The 16,898-nt window shown below is 39.0% G+C and overlaps 1 protein-coding gene across 2 annotated transcripts in view; it reads left to right on the forward strand.

Annotated features, from left to right (window-relative positions):
* LOC125460356 (NUAK family SNF1-like kinase 1) overlaps nucleotides 1-16,898 on the forward strand; it is a 34,577-nt gene that overhangs the window by 4,199 nt on the left and 13,480 nt on the right. Inside the window, exons 2-3 of one of the 2 annotated variants that reach the window (XM_048547767.2) lie at nucleotides 14,930-15,050; nucleotides 16,332-16,483. In XM_048547767.2, the coding sequence (XP_048403724.1) occupies nucleotides 14,930-15,050; nucleotides 16,332-16,483 (273 nt within the window). The remainder of the gene's footprint in view (nucleotides 1-14,929; nucleotides 15,051-16,331; nucleotides 16,484-16,898) is intronic. The other variant, XM_059649807.1, reaches the window with a different exon arrangement.

Genomic DNA, 16,898 nt, shown 5'->3' on the forward strand with positions numbered 1-16,898 from the left:
TTTGTCTGTGATTAATTCACAAGCGCTGATCCCCAAAGGCTGCTTATCACCGACAAGACACAAGTCACAAGTGTGATGGAATATTGCCCCTTGCCTCAATGAGTGCAGCTCCAATAGTACTAAAGACGCTTGACACAATCCAGCAGAAATTTCCATCTGCCACCATCTGCATTACTGTTTCCATCACTGTTGCACAATGGGAGAAGTGTGTACCATTTGAACAATGCACTGCAATAACTCATTAAGATTCATTCAATGGCACCTTCTAAACTTGTGACTTCTACCATCTAGAAGGATAGGAGAAGCACACATATGATAACAGCACCAATTACGTCTTGCACTGCAAGCTACACAGCATCCTGAATTGAAATTTTTTTATTCACTCGTGGGTCGTGGCTGGGCCAGAATTTATTGCCCATTTAGTTGTCCTTGAGAATGTTGTAATGAGCTGCCTTCTTGAACTGCTGCAGTCCAATTCTGTCAGGGAGAGAAATCTAGGATTCCAGGCATAAGTTAGGAGTTCTGAAGAAGGTTCACTGGACCCCAGATGTTAACTTCTAAGAGTGGATCAGTATTTTGGCCACTGGAGTTTAGAAGAATGAGGGGATCTCCCAAAAATACCTAAAAAACAGGATTAGAAAGGGTAAACACAGGAAGGATGTTCCAGATGACTGGGGAGTCCAGAACTAGAAGTCACAAACTGCGAATATGGGATAACCTATTTGGATCTCAGATGAGAAGAAATTTCTTCACCTGGAGAATGGCTATCCTGTGTAGTTCTCTGCCACAGAAAGTGATTGAGGCCAGGACATTGAATGTTTTCAAGGAGTTCGATATTATTCTTAGGGCCCAGGGATCAAAGGGTATGGGTGTGGGATCAAAGGGCACTGAGTTGGATGATCGGCCATGATCATATTGAATGGCAGAGCAGGTTCAACATACTGAATGGCCTAATCCTGCTCCTTTTAAAATGTTTCTGTGCACCTTTTTAAATGTTTCTGTGTTTAAAATACTGTTTTTACTGATACCATTTCAAATGGAGTGGAGTACATGAACTTGAATTAACAGCGAGGCTGATTCCAGTTATTTCCCATTCTTGGGACAGGGTTAATTTAAGAAAAAAGACCAAAGAGCTATGGACACTGGAAATCAAAAGTAAAGACAGAAATTGCTAGAAAAAGTCAGCAGGTCTGGCAGCATCTTCTTGTGAAGAAGTGTCACTGGACTCAACTCTGCTTTCTCTGCACTGGTGCTGCCAGACCTGCTGACTTCTTCCAGAAATTTCTGTCAGGGGTGAATTACTTATTTTACTAATTGGCTTCCATTAGCATTACTTGACCACCCGAACAAGACTGTTTGTTTGTTTGTTTTTAACAAAATGCACACAACAGAAGATCTAAATCCTTAAGAAATTCACAATTCATTTAATCACATAAGTAAACTCTTGACTGCAAAAACAATCACTCTGCTGAGGCTACCATTTTTTTCAAAGTATTGTTAGTTAATTGGACAGTCAAAAATTTGGAATTGAAGTTGCAGTATTTCTATAGATAAATGTGGTTGATATATTTATGTTGATTTGGTTGAACAAGAATAGATCATGGCTACTTCAACCTCAGTAAGCAAGGCAAGGACATTCAACTTAATCATAAACCTCTTTGCAAAGTCATACCATACTTGCTTAGTAGTATCTCAGATTTACAGAACTTAGTTACGTTCTCCTTGCCAGACAGACTCTGTACGTTGGTGCTTTCAACCAGGACAATAACATGAGTGAATATTTCTGGCCTGTTGTCAGTCTCCATACAAGGTTAATTTGCACGGGAATTGCATTCCTCACATTTCCTCAGACAATATTATGTTATTTTTGGAAACTGTATTCCAGTAAAATGTGCTAAAAATGTACCAGGGATAGGAATCTTTCCAGATTTGTTTTAATGATTCTGGATTGAAGCCGGTATTTGCAGGCTGCCAGCCTGTCTCAGGAGTGGTTATCGTTTTGTAATTTCAATTCTCAGAGACTGATATTTTCTCCAGCTCAGTTTTTGTCCAATCTTCATGGCTGGAATTGTTTCCAACTTCTGGCTGGTTGGTATAATTTGTAACTTAATTCCCTAGGACAGGAATCCCTCGCAAGTTTATTGTTAATGGCTAATATATCTCACCAGGCTGCTGTGAAAGCTAAGACTTCTTAACCTCATTTACTGGAGCAATGGGCTTACAGACTTTGCCACACAGCACCCTTTTACAATCAATGGCATTCCCTCCGTCCAACTCCATCCTTCTGTTTCAACCTCCAGTCTCTCATCTATCCTATATGATCTCCGATTGTCTGCTCTGCAGCTTCCTCCCCTCTCTCCTCCCACCCATTGTGCATTTGAAACTCCCGAAATTGGGCTTAACTGCACTTCTCAGCCACAGTCCCCTTACAATTTGAGACTTTGCAGTTGGTAGTATTTCCTGGCCTATCCTAGTGTTTCCTTCCAAAGTTGTTCCTGGGGCTCCCATCTTTCCTACCCTGTCCTCAAAAATTGTAACTTTTCCTAACTCTATCTCTTGCTTGCTACTGTTTAAAATCATAAATATGAGAACGCTGTGATCTCTTCTGCCATTTTTACCCACCTAGAGGCAGTCATTTTCCTTCTTCTCATCTCATAGTCAGTGATCAATCATGTAGAACATTGTTGCTACTGAGGTACATTGGTGGGAATGTGAAACATGTACTGTTACAACAAGACCTCAATCATCTACATATTTTAAATTGATTTTCATAGACTGTAGTCTGTTGATCCAATGGGATAAGTAGTTGTAATCAGTACATTCATTCTCTGGTAGAAGTTATATCAACGGCAATTTCAGACACAGCAAGGGTAAGGGTTTCAAAAGTGAGCTATGATAGGAAAATTTTAAAATACGAAGTTAAAAGTGTAATAAAGAAAATTGACAATACATGAAGTATATTGGCTTCAGTGCATTTCGTTCCTATTAGATTAATGTCAATAAAAGACAGAAAGACCTGCATTTACATGAGAGATAGTAGGAACTGCAGATGCCGGAGAATCCGAGATAACAAGGTGTGGAGCTGGATGAACACAGCAGGCCAAGCACCCTTTGTCTAGGCCCAAAATGTTGGCTTTCCTGCTCCTAAGATGCTGCTTGGCCTGCTGTATTCATCCAGCTCCACACCTTGTTATCCTGCATTTACATCGTGTTTCTATACAACCTTCAAATGTTTCAAAGCACTTTTGTAGTACTTATGAAGTATAATCACTGCTGCAAAGTAGGAAACATGGAGCCAATATGTGCATGGCAACTCCCATAGACTGAATATGACAATGACCAGATAATCTGTTTTTGTGATAGTGATTGAGGAAAGGATATTGGCAATGACTCTGGGAAAAACGCTCTAGCTGTTTATTCAGAATAGTGCCATGCAATCATTTTTATCCATTCAGGTGGGGCCTCAGCTAATATCTCATCTGAAAGACAGAACTTCTGACAGTGCAGCTCACCCTTAGTATTGCAGTAGCTTGAACTCAGAGGGTCTGAGATGAGGGTGTTGCCAACTGAAACACAGCTGACAATCAACACAGAATCTCTTCCTGCAGAATGTTGTGATCCATATCCCTAGGCTGTGCAAACTACAGGAATGCACTTCCATCAAGAAAATGAGCCAGGTCAACTCTCACTCCAAGCCTGGCAAGCCTACATAGGGGAATAGAGTCATACAGCATGGAAACAGACCCTTCGGTTCAATCTGTCCATGCTGAGCATAATTACAAACTACACTAATCTCACCTGCTGCTCCTCGACCATACCCATCCAAACCTTTCCTATTCATGTACTTATCCAAATATATTTTAAACATTGTAATTGTACCCACATCCACCACTTCCTCAGGAAGTTCATTCCACATGCAAACCACCCTCTGTGTAAAAAAAAATTGCCCCTCATGTCTTTTTTAAATCTTTGTCATCTCACCTTAAAAATCTGTCCCCTAGTCTTGAAATCTCCAATCCAGGGAAAAGACAATTACTATTAACTGTATCTGCCAGCACATGCCATTCTTCCCACTATCAGGAAATAATGACATACATACAATAATTGTGCACCTGTAAGCTTATATTTTGTTTCAAGCAGACTTGATGGGCTTATGAAAATTATTTCTGTTGTGACTACAAGAAAAGTGACAGGAGAAAATCATAATCAATTTAGCCATGTTATACTGCAGTTGTAGTCTTTATTATAATCATTCAGCCTTTCCTCTCAACCCTTATCCATTCCTGTGCTTAATTCATCTTATGTAAGTTTATGGGCATTGCACAATCAAACTTCTGAGCTTCCACACTTTGTATAAATCACTGTACATGAAAAGGTAGCAAAATAAAACTGCTGCAGACAAATACTGAAATTATACAACTGTGGCTTGCTGCTGAACAAATTTAACATATTTTCCATTTAACTGCAACAAACCTCCCTATAGAGACATTTCTTTGACTGTGATAAGAATGTAGTTAGTTACAGAGGAAATACCCTCAGTGACTTAAGCTCTGCTAAAGAGTTGTGTATTTTTTGGTAGTTTTGAAAATGTTTCACAGAAAGCTTCATGTCAGATTTTTGCATAGGTATGCATTTGTTGTTTGCATAGCTCCATGTTTGGTGACAATGTAATTAAGTGCATGAATTTTTAAGTTACTGAACCAGTAATCTGGAAACTTGGACAGATAACCCAACCAATATGAATTAAATTACACCATATTACATTGAGAGCTTGAACTCATTATTTCTTTGAAATAACATGGTAAATAAAATGTTGTCAGTAAGTGAAAATGATCCTGAAGATAGTGGATGTGATAAGAAAAAACAACCGGTTCACTAAGTTGGGGAAAAAATTGTCTGTTCTTACACTGTACAGTCAATATGTAACTTAATCCCATCCATTGCTGATTCTGGCCCTGTCAAAATGTGACTCCAATCCCACACACTCTTACTTGCCACGTTAAGTGATTTAGTAAGATGAATAGTTGTATCAACTTCCAAGCCCTTTAGCGACACAGAATGCAGCAGTCAGCAAAAAGGTTTATCACCACCTTTGCAGGACAATATTACAACCAGGTGAGGAGGGGGAATTCCGGTCCCCCTCTCTCCCTATTTATTCCAGTTCCCTCTCCCATCTCCCTCTGATGAAGGGTCTAGGCCCGAAACGTCAGCTTTTGTGCTCCTGAGATGCTGCTTGGCCTGCTGAGTTCATCCAGCCCCACACTTTGTTATCTCGAGGAGGGGGAATTGGTTCCCTTCTTAAACACTCTTGGTTGGTTGCAACAATTATATTTCTATTTCATTTTTCTCATGCAGTCATGATACTTAATGTAATATGTAACTAAATGGATGAAAGAGAAGAGGCTACATTATAGAGTTTTTTTGTAAGAACTAGAATTTAATTACCTACTGATCTTAAAAATCTAATACAATATAACACAGCAACAAACACATTCAGAAACACAGGTAATAAGTTTAAAAAGACATATGTGTCTTGTACAGTCAAGAAGAATAGGCTGTGGGGTTTATTTAAATAAGTCTTTAGAGTCTTTGAGGTATTCCATTTTAAATCTGAAGTTAATTGTTTAATTGTTGACTCTCATTCTGTAGCACTGGCGTAATTTGTAGATCTTGAGTTCTAAGTGAATGGTTGTGGTTGCAAGTAGCTTTTTTACCAGATACTGACTTCAAAGTTGAGAGAAACAGGGAGAGAGAGAGAGGCTTGCACTGTCCTTGCAGATTTCTTTTCTCTATGTGATATAGAGTCATAGAGTCATACAGCACAGAAAAAGACCCTTTGAGCCAGACCATCCGTGCTGACTTTGTTCCATTTGTCAGTATTTGGCCAATATCCCTCTCAACCCTTTCTGTTCATATACCCAGCAACCACCTTTTCTGGCAGCTTGGTCCATACAAGCACCACCATCTGGATAAAGATGTTACCCCTCAGGTCCTTTTTAAATCTTTCCCCTCTCACCTTAAACCCATACCCTCTAGTTTTGGACTCCCCTACACTAGGAAAGAAACCTTGACTATTCACCTGATCCGTGCCCCTCATGGTTTTATAAATCTCTATAAGATCACCCCTCAGCCTCTGATGTTCCAGGGAGAAAAGTCCCAGCCTATTCAGTCACTTCCTATAGCCCTCCAATCCTGGCAACATCCTTGTAAATCTTCTCAACATCCTCTAATTTTAACTACATCCTTCCTATTAAAGAGTGACCAGAATCATATGGAGTATTCTAAAAGTGGCCTCACCAATGTATTGTACAGCTGCAACATGATGTCCTAACTTCGATACTCAATAACCATGACCAATGAAGGCAAGCGTGCTAAATACATTCTTTACCACCATCTACCTGTGACTCTTGTCGTTGACTCTTAACTGTACTCTGGACAATTAGAGATAGGCAATAAATGCTGCCTCGCCAGTGACGCCCTCATCCTGTGAATGAATAAAGGGGGGACTCCACTTCCAAGGAACCATGTTCTTGTATCTCTAGATCTCTTTGTGGCAACACTACCCAGGATACTACTGTTAGCTATGTAAGTCCTGCCCTGGTTTGTCTCACCAAAATGTAACACCTCACATTTATCTAGATTAAATTCCATCTACCAGTCCTCAGTCCTTTGGCCAATCTGATTAAGGTCCTGGTGCACTCGGAGATAATCTTCTTTATTATCCACTACACCACCTACTTTGGTTCCATGTGCAAACTTACGAACCATGCTTCCTATATACACATCCAAATCATTTATATAAATGACCAAAAAGCAGTGGACCCAGCACGGAATCTTGAGGCACACTTCTGGTCACAGATCTCCAGTCTGAACCGCAACCCTCTACCATCATCCTCTGTCTCCTACCTTCAAACCAATTTTGTGTCCAATGAATACAACTGTCCCTGGATCCTATGGTAATGTTCATTTGCACTCAAAATAGCATGCTTTAATGGCAAATATAGTTTCAATTGATAAATCGTATAGTGATCACCGTGAAAACCTTTAAGTAAAACGAATGAATGACGCACATTCAACAGTATACAATTTATCATAAAGTTTACAGCATTTTGCCAGAAATTAGCACCTTCTGTTCCATAATTTGATGTTATAAATCATGGAATTATGATTAGACAATGTTGCTTATACACGAACATGAACCAGTAATGACTTGTATATTGAAAACATTGAGACCAGAGGAAGTTAATCTCTCATCTTGCTGGTCTATAATTTCCTTTTTCATCTGAGTCAGCAACATGACTATTTACACAGTATTTTCTGGTGGCTGTTTGAGATCTGTCCAGAATTTAGGATATAATGTAGGAGAAATGCTCTTGGAATCAAGTTGTTAAATGTAAGTGTGAAGAATGAACCATGTCAGTGATTATTAGCTTCAGTTTGCAACAGCTGTAAGCTTAGCCTGTGGAAGATTTTTCTGGATTCCATCATTTTCTATGATTTATCTGATGCCAAAGTTCTGATGTTAACACCAGGTCAAACTGGAGCCAGCATCATATTCTTTGCGCAGATGTTGTTCTGATGGTGACAAAACATCTGTTCATTTCATTTCACCGTATTGTTGCCCTTGAGGGGAGCTGCAGGTTTATGCCATAATGTTAGGGAAACTGGGTCCAGTGGGACTTACATAAAGAGGAGAAAATTTAACAAAAAAACAATGTGTAAGCATCTGAATTTGCAGCATAATCAATTGAGGTTTTACATTTTAAAGGTAATGTAGACTTTTCTTGATCAATGAAAAGATATAATGGAAAACTAAGTCTGGAAATTAGAATTTTGACCTTGTTTGTAATGAGACATTAAACAGTTAGAGAGATTGATACCATGCTGTAGAAAAAGTGTGACACTCACTAACTATTAGTGACATAACTCCACAAAGGCTGGTATCCTGTCACCACATAACCCTTTATTTGCATGTGCATAGTACAAGACACTGACTCAGTTAGCTCAGAGTCAGCTCTGAGAGCGAACAGAACCCCTGACACTCCTGTTTATATCTGTCATCCAGGGTTCCCTGATTGGACCAGATTAACAACCCCAATCAGGGAACTCATATTCTATAAGGTCTGCCTGGCTAATCACATTCCAAGCACTACAACAAGGAGTGGGGGCTGATTTATGGCTTGTATTACTTCAAGAAAAGTATAAACTTGGTAAGGGGAAGTTAAGAATCTGAAACAGGAGGTCAATCTGTCTATTAAGACCACAACGATTCTCATGGAATTTGAACAGGAGGAGTAATCAACCCATTCTTAAAAATGTGCCTGAAATTGAAAGCTTCTAAGGAAGCCGTTAGTTTTACATTGTTTCTGGTCTAAACCCATGTTGATTCATTTACCGAGCCTTGCAAAACTAAGTTGAAAAAATTGGCAAGAATGGTGGAATCCATAAGGCAAATGCTTTTGAAGCACAGCTTGTGAGCCTGTAGGAGCATGAGTATTTTATCCATGGCTAACAAGCTTATGAGAAATGTTCTACTCAGCTTTATAATTTTCCCAACATTTCATTTTTGTGATCACCAAACCTCAACATTACAGTCCACAATCTTTCCCAATCTCTGGCTGTCCATCAAGTGACATCCCTCTGATCCTTTGGCCATATTCAACTCACATCACTGGTGATCTTTAACCACAAGCACAAAAGTTACTTAAATGAAACAAACATCTGTGAATGCTGGACGTCCGAAGCAAAGAAAGAAAAAGATGGAGAAAGTCAGCACGTCTGGCAGCATCTATGAAGGAGAAAACAGAGTTAACGTTTCGGATCTGATGACCCTGCTTCAGAACTGGCCAGTTCTGAGGAAGGGTCACCGGACCCGAAATGTTAACTCTGTTTTCTCCTTCACTAATGCTGTTGGACCTGCCGAGCTTTTCCAGCAACTTTGTTCTTGTTCCTGATTTATAGCATCCACAGTCCTTTTGGTTTTTATTAAGAGAAAAACAGTTTTTCTTTCAAGTCCAGCAACCCTTCATTAAAGACTGGACTTCAAATGTTAACTCTGATTTTTTTTCCAAGGATGCTGCTAGACATGCTGAGTCTCTCCATCACTTTCTGTCTTTGTTTCAGAAAAGTTACTTAATCGAGGCTGCAGAGAAACTCCACAACATTCAGCAAATCCTACCCTTTGGATTTCATGACCATAATTTCTTCTATGCTATTCCAAACTATTATACCCCATATTAGGACAGCTATTTCATTACACATGGAGCACAGTGAAAATTTCTCCTTTTGCACATGAACGGAGAGTACTCAGTGCATCCAAGATATTAATCAGTTTAGGTTTGTAAGTTCTGCAAGTTCACCTAGAATACTGAATGTATGTTTATTATAAGGTCATTATGATACAAACCAGCCAACCTACCACGGCCATTGCATGGTTACCTATCAACCTGATAACCAGAATTTGAAACAAACAGCATGAGCATTTGCAGTCAGTCCTGTTTATCAATAGCCAATAACGATGATGGTGACACAATGAAAATGGCAATATATATGGTCCAAAGGATAAAATGTAGTTTCTAAAGATTAAAACTGGAAGCATTTTATTATCAAAAGGGAAATACAACTCTTTGTCAGAAAACCTGAATTGAGATTTTCTCTGGTTTCAAACCTAGAATCAAAAATTCCTATTCCTATTGCTGATGGCAATTACTATGTTAATTTTTTTCTAATATAAGTGAATGCTCTTACTGCCTAACTAATCGTGTTATTGCAAAATGATGACGTGTTGAAATCACAGCAACTGGATGTAGGATACTGCTGTACAAGATATTCTAAACTATTCTCCTTCGAAGTTCCAACAATTCTTGTGTTAATTTCTGTCTCCAGTCATTGTTGATGTGCAGAGAAAAACTATCTGCGTAAGCACATGAGAATGAAAGGATTTATTAGTACAGACCTCCCCCTAGTACGCACCCTCAATCTGTCTACTGTCATTAATCTTCCACCAGTTTGAGGCACGTGGCTCAACTCAGGAATTAGAACAAGAACATTGGTTGCATTGAAGTGAAAAGAAATTCTGAAAATAGTTAATCTGTAGCTGGTGTGTTCTGAGGGTGGTATGGAGAAATGTGCAAATGATGAGGAACTTCAATAAAGAAACTGATTAACTTATCTAAACAAGATGTCAAACAGAACATTTCCATTGGAATAAACACAAAGCCTTTCATGATTCGCACGTTCTACAAAATCAAATGATGTCAAACTAAATTATTCTACGGATCCCTTAGAAATACAGTAATGCAATGCATATGACTCTGGGCAAAACTATAAGGTCAGAAAAGAATTTTTCTACTCAGTCAGAATAGGCCATATGTTTTGAATACAAGAAAATCTAAATGTCCAGGAGCAGAAATTTTGTAATGACAAGAGCTAAGTTGTATATTCTGAGTTTGACGTTTTGGTAATGTATGGAAAAGACTGTTATTTTGTTTAGCCACAAAGATGACTACAAATAAGATAAGCCATCTAGTATAATATTCAGTAGAATACAATGACCTCTCTACCACAGCTTCTGAATGCCTTCCAACACCGAATCACATCACGGTCTCTCCCATACCTGTTTGATATCTTACTCTCACTCGAACACCTGAGCGTGTTTCCCCTCTTGAATTACCTTTAAAATTTAACTACTTTCTCCAAATTATCATCTCAAAAGTGTTTTTTTTCTATTCTTCATTCCTTGAGCCTCTATTCAGCAACTCCTCATTGCACTATTTTCAATCTTAATTTCAAATCCCCCTACAATCTGTCCAATAATTTCACTGCCGTGCTGGCCTCTTTGAATGACCCTTTCCTTATATTCATCCATTTGTCCTTCTCTTCCTGTGGCCTCTCTACAAGCATGGTCCCATTAGTGACATTACTGTCGCCTCTGCGAGAAATATCCACCTGCCCTTCTACGACAACAAGTTGTAGAGCTGGATGAACACAGCAGGCCAAGCAGCATCAGAGAAGCAGAAAGGCTGATGTTTCGGGCCTACACCCTTCTTCAGGTCATTTGCTGCTGAAACCCTCATCCACACTCTTGATGAGCCATAGCCACTTGTTGTAGTTCAGTAATAGTTGAGTTCAATGGTGAAAGTATATAAAAATATCACCTCCAGGTGTAAACATTCATTACAAGAAATAATACACTTCAAAAGTCCATCTGTGAATGTAAAACACTTAGTGATGCCCTGAAATCTTGCAAGGGATTAGATAATTGCAAGTCTTTTTACTCCAGTGTTCTCTAGGATTGTTCCATCCTTCACTCTCTACACCCATCAAGACCTTCATTGTTCATATCCTATCCTATCCCATCCCAGATCTGAGTTATTCAGCATCCCTGTGCTCATTTACCTAACTGGCTCCTGGTTTTCAACATCGCAAGTAAAATTTACATCATCTCTGGAAAGAAATCAGAGTTAATGTTTCGGGTCGAGTGGCCCTTCCTCAGAACAGGCGATGGGATTGGTCAATTTAATGGAAAAGAATTTCAAATGTAATGTAAGATAAACAGGTGAATTGATACCAGCCCACCACCTCACTCAAGCTACTGAGCCTTTCCAGCAATTTCTGTTTTAGTTTCTGATTTACAGCATTCGCAGTTCTTTTGGTTTTTAAAATTTACATCTTTCTGTTTGAGTCCCTCTACAGTCTCTCCCCTCTTTAGCTCCTTGAAAGCATTGTAATTGAATCACAGACAAAAGCGATCTAAATGAAATACATGGCAACTTAAATGTACAGTAAGATACAAAAGATTGTGTTTTCATTTTAAGCAGACTGGTGATAGGATTTGTCAACTTAATGTGAAAGGAATTTGAGTGTCATGTAAAATAGACAGGTAATTTGATATTAGCCCACTTCTTCAGTACCAGCTGCAGCTAATTTCATCATCTTCTTGTGCAAAGCATGTGAAACTTCAATTTGTTTATTTTAAATCAGGTCATATCTCATTAAAATAGCAGATCCAGAAATTTGAAAAGAACATGTTGAGTACTTGTGCAGTCGTAACATTAACACATTAGTAATTTTTGTCATTTTTGTCTTGCATTTAAAGTATGCATTTCATCATATATATGGAGTTTGCTGAAAACAAAGTAAAAAGTAAGAGAGATGTGACAAAGGCAGCAAAGGAACTGAGAATTGAAGCAAGATAAGGAAACCCATGAAAGACCCAAGTGAGCAGAGGCAATGAGGAACAACAAGTTGTACTTTCAAGGAAAGGTTCCATAGGAAAGGCTGAAGATGAGGAAATAAGATTAGAAATGTCAAGAACTTGGCCACTCTTTACATTGTAAGGGAATTTTTTTTTAGATTTATTTGCAGTCATTGTAAGTTGATGGGGGAAAATTGCTTTGTAAGAGGACTCTAAGGTGCCAAGCGTTAGATTAAATAAACCTTAAATAAACCTTCAAAAACAGTGCAGCAGAGTGGCCTTAAAGAGCAAAAGATTATGAAGATAAGTGTCTGACAGTACTGCTTACATAGTAATTGTAGAGACATCATTAAGTGATTGCCGGGTGGATTAAGTCAAAAGAGAGTCTAATATTTACAGTTACTTTTCAACATTTGTCAAAATTTATTTGAGATTTTCCGAATATTGATGCTGAACATGTGCTGTTCACAACCTCTAACACACTTACAACCACAAAATATCAAGAACTAAAATGCAGCAATGGCATCTGCAAACATTCCTGAGATGAGGTATTCTTCAAATAATCCTTGTACATTTCTGGAATTGTAGACTTGCATGCTTTGCCCTTTTGCTCAGTAGATAACTCTGAATAAAAATAAACTGGAATGGTTTAACACCACCCACAGTCTGATAAAAGTTATCAGAAATCTGTGAAGTCCTACTGAAAACAATGTTATCTTGCTTGAGACTATGAATTGTGCCCGATAGTGATAACAGTCAGAGTCCTTTTTATCTCCTTCCGTGAAACTTGATTGGACCAAAGAAAAAATTCAAAATGACAACACTAAATCAGAAGTTGGAATACATCAGTTCTTTCAAACAAATAAAGAGGGGTCAGGTGAACAGCATCTCAAAGAGAACCAGCACTCCATGTTCTTTAGCAAAAGAGAGCTACAGTACAACAGTTTTTATTTTGTTCATGGGTCCAAATGAATCCTAGCCCCAAAGGTTACGTGAGTGTATAAGCATCTACATAGTTTACCAGTGAAAACACAATGTCTCAGAGACATGCTACTTGTGCACTTTGGAATCAAATAGTCCTTTGCTCTCAGTTGAGAGTCTTCCTCACTGGTTAACATTGGTCAACACTATTACCTTAGCTTTTCAATCTGCACTTTCTGCTCAATGAAACAATGTGTTCACAAAATATCTTTTAATACAGTACTTCACAAACTTTTTCCTACAGTAACCCCTATTCAAGGCTTGAAAATTGTCGTGACTCCTGTATGGAACTGTGAAGTGACCAGGGTCTGAGAGACAGCCAGTGCTTGTGTGTTACAGTGGAAACATAGATCTTAGAACTCAATCAGAGCTCCACTATGGCCAATACTGCCCCAAGAGCCTACAAACTCCACACTTTAACTCATGATCCCACCCTGACTCTAATTTTGGAAAGCTCTACTCTAATAGGTGTAAAGGCCAAAACAAGTGCAATTCTAGTATACATGGACTTTCATAAAGCCTTCAACAAGGTTCTGCATGGTAGATGGTTAGTAAGATTAGAACACAGGGGATCCAGGGAAAGCTAGCCAATTGGATACAAAATTGGCTTGACAATAGGAGACAGAGGGTAGAGGACTGGTGTTCAAACTGGAGGCCTGTGACCAGCCTGTGTGCCGCAAGGATCGGCGCTGGGTCCACCTTTGTTTGTCATTTACATAAACGATGTAAATGAGAATATAGGAGGCATGATAAATTAGTTAGCAGATGACACCGAAATTGACGGTATAATGGGCCGTGAGGAAGGTTATCTAAGAGTACAAGAAGATCTTGATCAGCTGGGCTAATGAGTTGAGGAGTAGCAGATGGAGGTTTAATTTAGATATATGTAAGGTGTTGTATTTTGGTAGGACAAACCAGGACAGGATTCACACAGTAAATAGTGAGGCTTTGGTGAGTGTTGTTGATCACAGAGACTTAGAGGTGCACGTACATAATTCCTTGAAAATGACATCATGGGTAGACAGGGTGGTGAAGAAGACATTTGGCACACTTGCTTTCATTGTTCACAGCACTGAGTGTCGGAGTTGGGAAGTCATGTTGCTGGTGTACAAGACATTGGGGAGGCTACTTTTGGAGTATTGCACACAATTCTGGTCACCCTAGTAGAGGAAGGATGTTATTAAACTGGAGAGGGTTCAGGGCAACATGGTGGCTCAATGGTTAGCCTCACAGCACCAGCGACCCAGGTTTGAATCCACCTTTGGGTGACTGTGTGGAGGTAGCCAAGATATTTTCTCCAGGGCAAAGGTTTAAGGTGAGGGGGAAAGATTTAAGAGACCTGAGGGCCAGCTTTTCACACAGAGAGTGTTGCGTGTATGGAACAAACTGCCAGAGGAAGTGGTAGAAGTGAGTACAATTACCAAATCTAGACATTTGGACAAGTACATGAACAGGAAAGTTTTAGAGGGATATGATTCAAACACAGACAGATGAGACTAGTGTATGTTGGTAAACCAGGTCAGCATGGACAAGTTGGATTGAAGGGCCTATTTCTGTGCTGTATGATTCTGACTTTATACCCCTATAATTTCATCTCCATGCACAGAAGCTTTTTTTGTTCAGAGGGCATGAAATAAATGATTACTTTAATTGAAGCCCAATTCTTCATATGCCTTTGCTCTGATTTCCTTTTGGTGATTTTGAACTGAAATTTTCATCATCACCTGATGTTCTTGATTGGTTCTTGTTCAGGTGGCTATTAAATCTGTGCGAAAGGATAAGTTTCAAGAGGAACTGGATCGTATCCACATCCAGCGGGAAATGGAGATCATGTCATCTCTTAACCACCCTAATATCATACGCATCTATGAAGGTGGGTATCATCATAAATTAAAGAGATAATGAATGGACCACACATGTTCATGGAGCAAAATATTTTACAAAGTATTTTGTTCAACACATAGTTTGCCATAATACCAGCCAGGCAGTGATGATTATCTCCAGATTGTGAGCATCAGTCAGTGGACCTGGAAGAAATAGTACACTTTTTTAATTTTTGGAAAACAGATGGCAATATGCTGTCTGTATATTCTGGGTAAATGACAGGCAACCAATCTGCTACTGCCTGTCTTTCACACCCATCAGAAGTTAAAATAAGCTTCTAAGGGTTTGCACATATCTGTGCAATTCAGAGATATTACTGTCAACATGTGGGCCGAACCTATTATTAACCACCAGTGGAATTCAAAAAACGCAAACATTACCTTCCAATCATAATTGAGGGAGATAGTTTTTCATTTATACCTGTGACTGTAGAGATATTGGATTGCTGTGTCAATCTCTGTATTTGGAGCAAAAAAAATGTCTTACATAATGGCGTGGAAAGACTCTATAAATTCTCAACCTGTAGAAATTATAACATGCTTGTTGTCTTCCTGTTGGAGTTGTTTTTTTGGCTCACAGTTAGGAGCTAAAATCGTTTATTGTGTTTACAGCTCATTTCAGATTTAGGATTGAGGTGAGAAGATTATTTGTCTTTTTATAGAATTCTGACTGTCGGAAGGTTGTAGAGGTTGGATCAATCAAAAAATTCAAGCCCAAATTAGACAGATTTATTGATCAACAAAGGGTTTATAAAGGTCAGTCAGGAGAATGGAGATAAGGCCACAGTCACGTCAGCCATAACCTTTTTGAATGGTACGGCGTCCTTGAGGGGCCAAATGGCCTACTCCTGCTTCTAATTCTTTATTTTTGTACACAATTCCATAGAAATGAACATGGAGTTTGAAATTAAAATCCAGAATGCGGGTTTTCTTCCTATAATAAATAATATTAGGTGATAAAAAGGGCACCGAATACTTGGGAACAACTCCACTTGCAAGTTCCCTCCCAAGTCGCACACCATCCTGATGTGGAAATATAGTGCCATTCCTTCACTGTTGCTGGATCAAAACCCTGGAGTGTCCTCCCTAAGGGCGTTGTGAGTCAATTTAAAACACATGGACTGCGGTGGTTCAAGAGGAAGCTTACTATCATCTTCTCAAAGGCAGCTAGGGATGGGCAATAAATACTGGCCAGCCATGTCCCACAAGTGAACCAAAAAAAACAATATGCTCCAGATTCAGTGATCACTTATATGTTTTTTTTTCTGCAGTGTTTGAAAATAAGGATAAGATTATAATTGTAATGGACTGCTGCAGTAATGGCGAATTGTATGATTATGTAAATGAACATCGTAGACTGTCTGAGAATGAAGCACGCAGAGCTTTCAGGCAAATTGTCTCAGCAATTCACTACTGTCACAAGGTAAAAAAAATTTCCATGCTATTTTGATGGGGACTTTCTGTTCGTGTGTGGTGCCCAGACATTATGCCTGCTGACATTGTCATATTAATAAATCCTTGCATATTAATAATATTGCTGCCCAGAGGATTGATGAGAGTGGAGATGATGGATGATAGGAACTGACTATTTAAATTCTAGATCACTGAAGAGCAATGGAATCGTTCCATCTATCTGTTCTGTGTCCACTCTCACCACCAAAACAGTGCTCTACGTAATCATGTTCTACCCAAATATATAAACCCACCTTGACCTTTATGTACAGCCATTGATACAGACACTGCGATCAGTGCAACAATTGCCACACTCACAGCAAATGCTGTAGTTACCAGAATGAGCAAAGGATACAACCTTGATTATAACAATCTAATTACACCCT

This window comes from Stegostoma tigrinum, chromosome 11 (genome assembly GCF_030684315.1).
Source record: "Stegostoma tigrinum isolate sSteTig4 chromosome 11, sSteTig4.hap1, whole genome shotgun sequence".
NCBI lineage: Eukaryota > Metazoa > Chordata > Chondrichthyes > Orectolobiformes > Stegostomatidae > Stegostoma > Stegostoma tigrinum.